The 13,635-nt window shown below is 47.4% G+C and overlaps 1 protein-coding gene across 4 annotated transcripts in view; it reads left to right on the forward strand.

Annotated features, from left to right (window-relative positions):
• The window catches only part of LOC139556306 (E3 ubiquitin-protein ligase TRIM9-like), a 27,134-nt gene continuing 13,499 nt past the window's right edge, over positions 1–13,635 (forward strand). The window contains exons 1-2 of one of the 4 annotated variants that reach the window (XM_071370123.1): positions 1–875; positions 12,500–12,595. In XM_071370123.1, coding sequence (XP_071226224.1) covers positions 117–875; positions 12,500–12,595 — 855 coding nt within the window. In that variant the 5' untranslated portion in view covers positions 1–116. The remainder of the gene's footprint in view (positions 876–12,499; positions 12,596–13,635) is intronic. The other 3 variants (XM_071370122.1, XM_071370120.1, XM_071370121.1) reach the window with 3 other exon arrangements.

The following is a 13,635-nucleotide window of genomic DNA, read 5'->3' on the forward strand; positions in this document are numbered from 1 at the left end:
CCACTCGCGCGCGCCTGCGTAAAATGGGCAAGGGAGCTGTCAGTATCAAATAGTGCTGGTCTGTTTTCATAGATTGCTGCTCTTGCATTCTGTGTGAGGAGCGTTGTATAGAAGACATGATGGATGAAGAATTAAAATGCCCCGTTTGCGGTTCTCTTTTCAAGGATCCTATTCTTTTACCTTGCTCGCACAATGTGTGTTTGGCGTGCGCCCGAAATATCATTGTACAGACCCCAGAAGGCGAAACACCACCGCATAGCCGTGCCTCCAACTCGGACTACGATTATTTGGATATGGACAAAATGAGCATGTATAGTGAAACGGACAGCGGCTATGGATCATACACGCCGTGCCTCAAGTCTCCAAATGGGGTGAGGGTGTTTCCTCCGACTCTGGTGCACCGCCACTGCTCCATAACGTGTCCTCTCTGTCACCGTAGTGTCTCTCTGGATGAGCGGGGGCTGAGGGGCTTTCCACGTAACAGGCTACTGGAGGCGATCGTGTCTCGGTATCAACAGAGCCGCTCTGTCAACGTGAAATGTCAGCTATGTGACCGCAACCCTGTCGATGCCACTGTGATGTGCGAGCAGTGTGACGTGTTTTACTGCACACCTTGCCAGCAGCGATGCCACCCTTCCCGTGGACCGCTGGCCAAACATCGATTAGTGCCACCGACCCAATCGCCAGTTGCAGGAGGACAGCAGATGCCCGCCGCCACCTTACGCAAACAGGGAACATGTGCAGACCATGACACGATGAACTTTAGCATGTACTGCGTCAACTGCAAGACTCCAGTGTGCATGAAGTGTCTGGAGGGTGGCAAGCATGGGAGTCACGATGTAAAACCTTTAGCGGCCATGTGGAAACAGCACAAGGTAAGGATGGAGGCGGTGGGGATGGCTTGGCCATAATCCGCTGCTCTGTGCAGCATCACATCACCGATGTCATCAGTGCCATTTAAATCATACCAACAATTTACTGTAAGGGACAATTCATCCGTGGTAACCTATAGTAGGTTCACTCACAGATGAATAAATAATTGGAACCCACAAGTCTGACTCACTAGTGTCAGTTTACCAAACTCCAGTTTCTAGGCCAGATTTTCCCTGCCTACAGTACAGCTCTGGGTTTGTGAAAAGGTCACCAGCGCTGTGTAACATGCCCCATGGTTTTCTCAGCTCCCACTACATGGTGAAGAGGAGTAGGATGCTGTGACTCAGAGCTGGGCTCTGCTCCTCCCAGGCATAGCATTTCTATAGGCAGAATGTGGACTGAGAGATAGTAGAGTAGTACCCAATCACACACACATTACATTGAGCTATTACACAGCTATCACAAATGAAATTAAAAGCCTTTATCACCCACAGAGCAAACTGGGTCACTGATCTCACATTTTGCATGATTGGGACTGTATGCCCCACGACCTTCCTTCCATCCATCATTTATCAAACAGCATGCATCCGTCTTCCCACTCACCCTCACTGATTAGAAGGGTTGCTCTGAGTTCAGTTCACTTTTATCACACTAGCCTACTGTCCCACAAAAGGACTGTGAAAATCACATAAGTGTGAAGCAGCATGTATAAGTAATGAGCCCTATAAATAAAAGATGCAGAAGCGCTTAGTTCATATATTTCCTGGGGTTGAGTGAGCTCAATTACACACCAGTACATCGTCCATTTAGTGTTTTTATGGCCAACATTCTGTATTGAGAACAATGGGATGGTCAAGTGAGCTCTTCTCAGGTTGGAAGTGTGTGTGTGTGTGTGTGTGTGTGTGTGAGCGAACGAGAGAGAGAGATGGAATGGGAGTATGTGTTTATGAAGAGGGGGAGGACATGAATCTATTGGTCTGCTATTGTGGCAAATTATCTCTGTACTGTTGAAGTTACACTATCACTCTTCCCACCTATTCTTGAATGAGTCCACTGCACCAGACAGCTCCCCATGTCACTGTACATTTACATTTTAGTAATTTAGCATATGCTGTCATGCAGAGCAACATACTTTAGTGAGTGCATACATTTTCATACTGGTCCCTCATGGGAATTGAACCCACAGCCTTGGCATTGCAAGCACCATGCTCTACCAACTGAGCCCAAATATAAACGAGACCAAATGTATGAATGAGTCCACTACACCAGGCAGCCCTTCATGTCACTGTCACTAGGATGTAATTCTGTTGTGACATAGGGGACTAATTCACATCTGTTACTCACATTCTCATCCACAGCTCCAGATCCACCCTCAGGCTCTGACATGCTTTATCATTTGTCCTCCTCTAGGAGCTGACAGAAAACTCAATTGAACAGACTCAACAACCAGTCTGTTAGTTAGGGTAGGAAGGCCTGGAGATTGCAGTGTTGATAGGAGAGAGAGAGAAAGGCTGCTCGTCCAATGTTTCTTTTATGACCACAGATGAATTATGGCATGTGGCCCAGAGGCAGTTGTCATCCTCCATGCTGCAGAGATCCAGAGTGCTGATAATGGAGAGGCATGTGTGTGCTGACCGTCTGTGGACTGTGGAGAACATAATCAGCACTGAAAGCCCAACTACACACACACACACACACACACACACACACACACACACACACACACACACACACACACACACACACACACACACACACACACACACACACACACACACACACACACACACACACTCCTCCTCTGCCGGACTGCTGCTGTCTCACTCCTCAAATCTGACCCACGTCCACTGGGAATGAGAGACTGTGTGTGTGTGTGTGAGTGTGTGCGCTCTTGTGTGGTGGGGTGTGTGGGTGTGTCTCTTATTACAGTGCTCAAGCTGTTGTATTGCACTTGGCTTGCTAGTGGGAATAACAATAAACCCCCATTAGTTTTTGTTGGACCTTCAGTTGTCAATCTTATCTTTCTGTATGGGGATGCTTTTACAAACATGATTTGAAAGTAATGTAAAGAAGGACATCGTTATGTTTATGTTATTTACAGTATGTCAAATTAAACAACGGCACACAAGGGACTGCCTTAGGGTATCAATGATATTTTTCTCTCCGTTTACAGTGCCACTGTGAGTTAGTGAAAAAAAATATTACCAGGAATACATCATGAATATGTATTTACTAGTGGATAAACCACAGATGAGGGATTGGATGGTAAGTCACAGTGGTGTAGTTTCCTATGAATGTCCTGTGGGCAGCCAAGCAGAAGCACCCAAAGTCAGTGTCTATTTAAAGCCCCCCCCCCCCCCACACACACACACACACACTACACACTGGTCCCAAACTCTGTACCTGCATGCACAAGTCCAGGGCATTGCTCACTAGGCGCCAGCAGACATGCGCAATCGGGCCCTGCCAAGTCCAGAAGGGCAGCTCGCCGATTGTTACAACCAACTTTGTTTTGTCCTGAATTCCCAAATACTGCACATTATAAATGGCCACAAAGACTCTTTTAGGAGATTAGAGAAACCATGGTTCCTCTTTGTAGATACAGATGATACTGCAGCTGAAGACATCTTGCTATGCTATCTCAGGCATACAGAAAAAGGGAGCCCCTCTCCCAGACCCAGCAATGGCGTTGGCTCCAGAATGTAGTTAATGTAAATTACAGTATCTCCTATCCCATTGAATATGTGTGCTGTGCCTTACTCTAGCTGCATAGTTCCTGATACACTAGACTTGGTAAATGCTGTGATGAATAAACGTTTGGTGATGGGGGAGCCAGGGATAAAAGGATGAGTGCGTATACTTTATGTGTGCAACTACTGTAACCAAAGGCATAGGAGCAGGAGAATTTTTGAGCTATTTTTAGAGGAGAGAATGAGTGCTTGGGCAAGACCTTTATGAAGTGTGTGGACAGAGATTGTAGTGCTGTGCGCAAATACTGCAAGTGTTACCATGGCTACACAGTGGCAAGTTACCAGAATCTTGGAAAAAAATTGGGATTAATATATTCTAACTTTGTATGTAACAGGTTTTACAATATGTGTAATATCTCAAATAGCAGGAATAATTTATGATCAATGCTTTTCGATGTATTTAGCTACACAGCTGAAAGCTGACTGTCCCATAGTATGAAGAAATAATTAATTAATTATTCCTTGCAAATGTAATTTGAACTGGGTTTTATGTAATGGAAATTGTCCATATTCTGCATGTTCATACATATATTAATGTAGCAAATCCTATCAATATTTGATATCTTGTTAAGGCGCTTCCTTTTAAGTATATAACATAACGTTATTACTATAACTACTGTTCACTGAAGGAGGGAAATTAGGTAAAAAATAGTATGGGGAGTCACACTCTTGCGACTTCTGTTGAAGGATCTACAATCACAACTGACAAGGCCAATGAAATCCGCACCTCGCTGGAAGTCCGGCTTTCTACGGTGATAAGCGTGAGGCTCGAATTCATTCCTTCAATTTAATACCGCTCTTCACCGAGCCCAGGAACAGACGCTGTGGGGCCAAACAGGTGTTGTACCTCCTTCAGGGAACAGTAGTTATAGTCATAACGTTACTTTCCCTTTGTCAGTCAACTTCGGTAGAACATACTATGGGGAAATATAATCGCAACCCAAGCCGACCCCAACAGATACTAAATGAAACGGCCCATGGCAGACCACCCAGACCTGACCCCACCAAATGCGGCAGTCTAGGTATTGCGCACACGGCACACTGCCTGGTGACTTTTCCCTGTCCCAGGCATTAGCACACTGTGTGTTATACTGGGAGCAGTGAGATCCAAGCGATAAAACCTCACAAAAGTGTGTGGTGATGCCCAACTTCCCGCAGCACAAATATCTCCTATAGTCAACCCTTTAAACAACGCTCAAGACGCTGCCAGAGCCCTGATGGAGTGGGCGTGTACACCTTTATGTAAACCTTGCTCCTTGCTGGTATATGCCAGGGAGATCCAGAAAATCCAGTGGGAGAGACGCTGCATAGAGAGCGCCCTGCCCCGCGAGCTGGATTAGCAAAACAGACAAAAAGTTGGTCACATAAGCGGATATCCCAGTTCCGTTCAATGTACGTGCATAAAGCTCACACCGGACACAGGGCATGCAACCTCTGTTGCTCTTCAGAAGCATACCGGGAAATAGCTCAAAAGCTAAGGACCTGTAGGACATAGCCATGACTTTCAGGGCGAAGGACGCATTTGGACACAACGGCAACTTAGAGTTGCCCGAGGCGAACTGAGTACAGGAAGGGTGTACGGATAACGCATGGAGGTCCCCAACACGTTTAGCCAAAGCCATGAGCATGGAGGTTTTGTAGGAGAGGATTTTCAGATCCACCAATTTCAGAGGCTCAAAGGGGATGCACACAGTGCCTCCAAAACCAGCGCCAAGTCCCATGTGGGCGCAATAGATTTAGAGACCGGTCTTTAGAGATCGGTTCTCTCTTTCAGGAACTGCACCACCAGGGGGTGAGTTCCCGGTGAGGTTCCGTCAATTCCCACATGACACGCTGAGACAGCGGCCATGTACACTTTTAAAGTGGAGAATGCTTGAAAAGCTCCTGTAGGAACATTAGGATGTCCCTAAAAGAGCACTGAAAAGGAACAAGTCCTTTATCTTGGCACCAGAGCTCAAATGCTTGCCACTTATACGCATACAGCCCTCTCGTGGAGGGCGCCCTTGCAGACTGAATGGTAACAATAACATTCTGAGGTAATTCTCTAGCCATCAAATTGGCCCTCTTAGGGGCCAGGCCCATAGGAACCAAATCTCTGGTCTTGCTTGCCAAAACTGCCCTTGTGCCTTGGACAACTGGTCCCTGTGCTACGCGAGTTTCCACGGGTCCCCGCCTAAAAGGCGAATGTCTCCGCAAACCAAGGCTGCCTGGGCCACTGGAGAGCCACAAGAATCAATGGTAAGCACTCCTGGTGCACACACTCCAACGTGAGGTGAATCAGAACCACTGGCGGAAACGTGTAAAGGAGGTTCCAAGGCCACTGGTGCATCAGACTGTCCGTTCCCAATGGGGCACTCGGGTCCTTCATCGAGAAAAATATTGAAAATGTCCCATACCTGGGAGAGAGGGTCCCACCTAGATAAAATATCTGCACCCGAGTAAAGGCAACTGGGGACATGCGTCACCCAAAGCAAAAGCATGTGTACACTGCTCCCCAGCAATAGGGAGTGAGTAAAGGTTAGGCGGGAGAGAGACAGTCTCTTCACATCTGTTGATGCACGCCACCGCTGAGATATTGTCGGTTCTGACCAGCACAAGCCAGCCCAACAAAAACTGGGGGAATCGCCTGAGTGCCAGATACTCTGGGTAATTGACATGCAGTGCGCTCTGCACAAGTGTCCATGCCCCCCGAATCGAGTTTCCTTCGTACAGCTCACCCCACCTTCTGGGGAATCCATCTGTCGTGATCAACTTTTGGGATACAACTCAGCCCAACTCAGCCCATGGGAGCCCCCTGACAATAGCTGAGGGTTGCGTCCAGGTGAGTGGCTAGCACTCAGCACTGGAAGGGCCGCATCAACAATAGCCCCACGGAAACAACTTCCATCACAAAAGCCATCAACCCCAGTAGGCATAGGCACTGGCGAAAATTCACTGTGTGGGCCAGCCGGTATTTGGCTAAGCAGAGTCGAAAGCCGGACACCATCCGTGGGGATAGAAAGGTGTGATACGCGAGTGAGTCTAGCTCTAGACCCAGAAACGGAATGCGCTGAGAGGGACTCAGACAGCTCTTTTTCTGGTTTCTTATGAAGCCTAGAGCTGAATACGGGACAGTAGCATGGATGTGTGTAACACTGCTTGTCCCCTCAACTCTGCCGCCACCAGCCAATTGCTGTGATATCTGGTTGCTTGTGAGCATTCTGAGTTTGTAGACTCTGAGGTGCTTGCTGAGGACATGTAGGTCTACAATGGGACCAAAAGTCCTATCCCTTTTCGTAACCAGGAATACAGGCTGTACGGACATAGGACCCACTCGGATTGCCTGCTTCTGGAGATGGGAAGAGCTTTCCTCCCTCAAAACGGGCGCTGAGGCCTCGGGAACAGTCGATGTGATGACGTTGCAGAAGCGTGGGGGACGCACAACAAATTGTAGCCTGATGTCACTGTTCGCATGATCCAGGGCGACACTACACATGCGCGACATTGGTCGACACAGATTGGACTCCACCTCGTAGCCTTGGAGAAATTGGTTCTTCTTCCATTTACACCACTCTTGACAACCGTATGTCTGAACATGGAGAAGGAACACATTTCATTAAACTCACATACGGGAGACAACACTTTTAACACCCGTGAATAGTGGAACTCGGTTGAAAAAACATTGTTTATGTGCCATGGTTTACCTAAAGCCCAGCCTACTCTGGGTACATGGGCTCTGGCGACCAGTGACATACCCCGATTGGCCGTGCCACTTGGGTACTGTTGTCACAACGAGCCTCACTGATTTAGGCAGTAAGATGCATTCCGGTGACCGGCTGGCACCCAGCGGTGGACTGCACGCATTAAAAATTGATCCAGGGAAAAAACATTATCATGAAGGTTAGCAAAGTCATAGGCACCCGGTAGACAAAGTGCCTTGTAACCTAGCTGGGAATGGGACAGACAGCTCTGAAAAACAGACCCCTTTTGTTGTGACAGACGGGTGTGTTTCGTAATTTAATCTAATTCCCAGACAGCTTGGTCGTGTCCAACCCTGCTTATTCCCTTGACTCCGCTACCAACAAATAATCGCCTACAGAGACCATAACCTGTATCACTAGACACCTCATAGGGACTAGTGAGCTACAGGCAGGAATCAACACTGAATCCCAGTAATGAGCCACCTATGGGGAGGGACGCTCCCATGAGGACAGTGACCCAACTTGTCACTGTCATCCTGGGGAGATTGATATACCCTTTGAACCCTGTGAACACTGTGGAACGCGGGTAACGGAGGTGGCAGCATTAAATATGGACAAGCTTCCAACATACGTTGTGCTTCCGTGAGTTTTTATTTTATTTTTATTTAACCTTTATTTAACTAGGTAAGTTGGTAAAGAACAAATTCTTATTTACAATGACGGTCTACCCCGGCCAAACCCTAACTCGGACGACATTGGGACTACCAATCACGGCCGGTTGTGATACAGCCTGGAATTTAACCAAGGTCTGTAGTGACAACCCTCTAGCACCATGAAGCAGTGCCTTAGACCGCTGCGCCACTCGGGAGCTCGAAAGACTGTTTGCCAAGCGTGGGGGCATTGTTGTCACAGTAATGTTTTTGCTGAGGGGCGCACTGGTCATGGCCCCTTGCTCCGGGGGTTACCCCAGCCAAGTGCTCAGGGGGCTACTTTTTCATTTGAGGTGCGCGCAAAACTGGTTTCCTTCACTCCTTCCAACTCTAGGACCTGAAAATAGGAATGGGGTTGCCATAACGCTGGGGAAAGCTAGTAAATTTGACTCGCCGGAAGTTAAGCATGCTTGCCGACTTTAGCCAGGAGGCTTTTTAGCATAAGCTAGGCTAGCTAGCGTCTTTGACCGCAGCACGGTCCGTTTAGAATAACCAAGCAATTTAACGCTACATACTGTATACTAAACAAGAGCGCTAATCCAGCAACACCACTGTGGCGAGGCAGGAATAGTTAGTAATAGCTAGCTCGCCTCAGAGAGTTAGCCAACCTGGCTAGCACGCTATGCAGGGCTCATTTAGCTAGTCCAGTCTTGAAAGTTCACGTAGGACCGTATCACTGAGGTGGGACCGGACCCTTCATCAACAAGTCTGGGAAGAGAAGCAAGCAGTGCTTGACCGAGGCAGACACAGGTGGCGGGGGGTACACACCAAACCTGGCTGCCCTCTCTTTTTCGAGTAGCCTCCCATAACTGGCATCAGAGCGCACAAGAGCCAGGTTGGGACGACACATTTGCTCCCACCACCCAATCCATCTCTGCTTCCTGTACCTCGGTCCAAGCCGAGGTACTCGCTTTCGGGAAAGGAAAGTCACTATCAGTAATTCCAAGCTTCCTCAAGAATGATACATGTCTTTCCAGGGAGTTTGTACACAGTACGTGGCAATGCAAACACAAACTGTGTGCATTCTCTGTGATGCTGTACTGAGCTGGCTGTGCTGTGCAGCACTGTGCTGTGCTGGCTGTCGTGGACATGCTGTTGAGCGTTAGTCGGTCGTGGAGCAGCAGTGTGCCATACGGCCAGAGGATTTGTGTGAGGCTGAGCCGGAGAGGGAGAATGGTTCTGCTCTCATCCAGATGTGGAGCGCTAATGACACAGCTGCTGAGAGAGGGAGAAAAGGGAGGAGGTGGAGACAAAAAGAGAGGGGAAACAAAAATGGAGATGGAGGCGATAAGAATCTAAGCTATTCCTCCAGGAGTGTCCCTAAAGACCCATTTGAAATCATGGTCAACACCACAGATGAGCACTGCAGCTTTGCATCGTCTTACCCAGATCCCCAAACACTGGGCTGGAAATGAATAGCTATGCTCCTCCACTGTTGAAAGCCTCTGCTCTTGAATGTCATGCATATTACTTAAGAGTTCTCTCTCTAATGACATTACTGGGTCTCTTCGTTGCATTCATTGCATCAGATAATAAGAGAGGAAGGATGCTGCTGACAGGGAAAAGGATGCCTCTCCCCCCTTTTTTTCTGGAGGAAATACACTGCTCAAAAAAATAAAGGGAACACTAAAATAACACATCCTAGATCTGAATGAATAAATACTTTTTTCTTTACATAGTTGAATGTGCTGACAACAAAATCACACAAAAATGATCAATGGAAATCAAATTTATCAACCCATGGAGGTCTGGATTTGGAGTCACACTCAAAATTAAAGTGGAAAACCACATTACAGGCTGATCCAACTTTGATGTAATGTCCTTAAAACAAGTCAAAATGAGGCTCAGTAGTGTGTGTAGCCTCCACGTGCCTGTATGACCTCCCTACAACGCCTGGGCATGCTCCTGATGAGGTGGCGGATGGTCTCCTGAGGGATCTCCTCTCAGACCTGGACTAAAGCATCTGCCAACTCCTGGACAGTCTGTGGTGCAACGTGGCGTTGGGGGATGGAGCGAGACATGATGTCCCAGATGTGCTCAATTGGATTCAGGTCTGGGGAACGGGCGGGCCAGTCCATAGCATCAATGCCTTCCTCTTGCAGGAACTGCTGACAAACTCCAGCCACATGAGGTCTAGCATTGTTTTGCATTAGGAGGAACCCAGGGCCAACCGCACCAGCATATGGTCTCACAAGGGGTCTGAGGATCTCATCTCGGTACCTAATGGCAGTCAGGCTACCTCTGGCGAGCACATGGAGGGCTGTGCGGCCCCCCAAAGAAATGCCACCCCACACCATGACTGACGCACCGCCAAACCGGTCATGCTGGAGGATGTTGCAGGCAGCAGAACGTTCTCCACGGCGTCTCCAGACTCTGTCACGTCTGTCACATGTGCTCATGTGCTCAGTGTGAACCTGCTTTCATCTGTGAAGAGCACAGGGCGCCAATGGCGAATTTGCCAATCTTGGTGTTCTCTGGCAAATGCCAAACGTCCTGCACGGTGTTGGGCTGTAAGCACAACCCCCACCTGTGGACGTCGGGCCCTCATACCACCCTCATGGAGTCTGTTTCTGACCGTTTGAGCAGACACATGCACATTTGTGGCCTGCTGGAGGTCATTTTGCAGGGCTCTGGCAGTGCTCCACCTGCTCCTCCTTGCACAAAGGCGGAGGTAGCGGTCCTGCTGCTGGGTTGTTGCCCTCCTACGGCCTCCTCCACGTCTCCTGATGTACTGGCCTGTCTCCTGGTAGCACCTTCATGCTCTGGACACTACGCTGACAGACACAGCAAACCTTCTTGCCACAGCTCGCATTGATGTGCCATCCTGGATGAGCTGCACTACCTGAGCCACTTGTGTGGGTTGTAGACTCCGTCTCATGCTACCACGAGAGTGAAACCACCGCCAGCATTCAAAAGTGACCAAAACATCAGCCAGGAAGCATAGGAACTGAGAAGTGGTCTGTGGTCACCACCTGCAGAACCACTCCTTTATTGGGGGTGTCTTGCTAATTGCCTATAATTTCCACCTTTTGTCTATTCCATTTGCACAACAGCATGTGAAATGTTTTGTCAATCAGTGTTGCTTCCTAAGTGGACAGTTTGATTTCACAGAAGTGTGATTGACTTGGAGTTACATTGTGTTGTTTAAGTGTTCCCTTTATTTTTTTGAGCAGTGTACATTACGATTAAGGGTATATTTGTAAAATTATTAATTGGATTCCTCTTTGAAGAATAGAGCCTCACCTTTCATCTTATGACCCGTATTACTCATTACTTCACAACAGGTGTTTCTTCCTGCCACAGCTCACCTGTCATCCTTAGTGACAGTGAAGGGGTTATGTAGGTCGTCTACCACTGTTGCTGTAATCCATCTCTACAAATGAGATCGCTACCACTTTTGAGCCACATGAGGACAATATCCAGAACTTAATTATAACATGAAGTTTAGTATTAGCTCATAAAGAAAAACTGGATCTTACAATGGGGGCTCATGACAAGACCGATAAAACCTTGAAGATATGGCTCCCTTGATAATTTCTTAATGTTGAGCAGTAGCATCCTTCCTTACCATATTGAATCCAACTCTCCCATACAACACTGTCAGGATAAACAAGCACAACCCAGTGAAAGGACATTAATTGGTGTTGTGCAGGAGGTTGCCGTGTGGCAGGCTCTCTCCCCATAGGAGGGCCCCCGGACCCCTCCCCCTGACCCCTGGAGGTCACCCTGACACAGTGTCACAGTATAGAGAGAAAGGGCTTAGCAGACATACACTGGCCTGGCAATGCCCTCTTGTCTTGTCCTATCTGTCTGGGGCTGTGACTCGGGCCCTGGTGGAAAGAAACAGCAAAGAGGAGGGGAATCACTCATCCCCTTGTTAGCGGTGCAGACAGCCAGCTTGTTTTGCCAGATGGCTTGATTTGCAGCCCTCTTGAACCTACGCACATAGCCCACAGGCCCAGCCCCAGAGAAGCCCTACAGAGAGGCCCAGAGGAAGAGGAGCAGGTGGGAGGAGCAGGTGGGAGGAGCGGGAGGGAGGTGGGAGGTTTGGATCCTGGCCAGATTTATCACAGCAGGGTTGGTTTACACCATGATTACCTATCACTCATGGGCCATGAGCCTCAGTACAGAGCAGATCTGGTGAAATATAGAGAAATAAATGATTATAGGACTACAAGGTGAGGGCTTGACTTCTACACATGGCTTTGAGGTGCTCGTTTGAATCTCCTTGATTATTATGACCAAAGAGGTCATGTGGGTGGGCTTGAGTGAAGTGTTTATTAGTTGTTTGCATCATCGCTGGTACTGTACTGAATATTTCGTCACTGGTACTGCCCCAGGCTTTAATCTTAACATGTTAGAGAAGTGACATGGAGAGTTATTGCTCAGAAGTGGCTGCATTCCCAAACTCATTCAATTGAAATGTCTGCATAGATTGTGTTTTTTATTTATTTTGGATGATTAATTGTGTGTTTTTGATTCACAGTGTCAACTGTCCCAAGCCTTGAATGGTGTGTCAGATAAAGCCAAGGATGCCAAGGAATTTCTGGTGCAGTTGAAGAACATGCTTCAGCAGATACAGGTAACATTGTGTCTTGCAGATCCAATTGAAATATCCACATGTTATTTCTGTCCTATATCAATTTAACTTGTATTCCCCATAAACTACTTACCTGTAGTCAGCTTTGTAGATCAAGGGTATACAGATGCTCAACAAATACTAAAAAGAAAGAAGAAATAAGCTCCAGATTCATACAATGTCACTTTCTAGAATCTTTTTATTATGCAGGAAACTTGTGGGGATTATAAAAGTTATTCTTGTCGCTCAGCGGGTACAAAGGTATCTGTTTGTGACCACGCTCACAGCTGAAGCAGGAGAGGGCTGCTGTGCCACTCTAATCAGCACGGCAACACTGTCCACAGGGACTGCCCCAGACAATCACAGCTTTTAGACTGCACTTCCATGTCTTATCAGTCGCAGCAATGCTGTGTATTGTCAAAAACACCCCCTTGTTTTCACACTGCTGCTACTTGCTGTTTATTATCTATGCATAGTCACTTCACCCCTACCTACATGTTAAAATTACCTCAACTAACCTGTACCCTGCACACTGACTCAATACCGGTACCCCCTGTATATAGCCTTGTTATTGTTATTTTATTGTGTTACTTTTTATAATTTTTTACTTTAGTTTATTTAGTAAATATTTTCTTAACTCTATTTCTTGAACTACATTGTTGGTTAAGGGCTTGTAAGGAAGCATTTCACGGTAGGATCTACACCTATGTGGTGCATGTGGCATGTATTTGGTGCATGTGACAAATAAAATTTGATTCGATTTATTAAGAATCTTATTCTCAGTTTGAGAGGATTCTATTTGAGTAAAATCCCAGCTCTGCTCATCCTTGAACTGAGTGCAAAGTGTTTCTAGATCAGAATTCACTATCTCAGGCCTCATCTACTCTCACATAAATTATTGATATACAGTGTCGATGATGGAAGATTTAACAGGAATCAGCGTGGTGTCAGAATATGCAGTCCGGTGGTGTCCTTGCCCCCTGTCTCTCTGTGTCTCGCCCTAGCGCCCTGTACCTCCCTGTTCTGTCAGTAAGCGATGTGTT

Source organism: Salvelinus alpinus, chromosome 27 (genome assembly GCF_045679555.1).
Source record: "Salvelinus alpinus chromosome 27, SLU_Salpinus.1, whole genome shotgun sequence".
In the NCBI taxonomy this organism is placed as follows: Eukaryota; Metazoa; Chordata; class Actinopteri; order Salmoniformes; family Salmonidae; genus Salvelinus; species Salvelinus alpinus.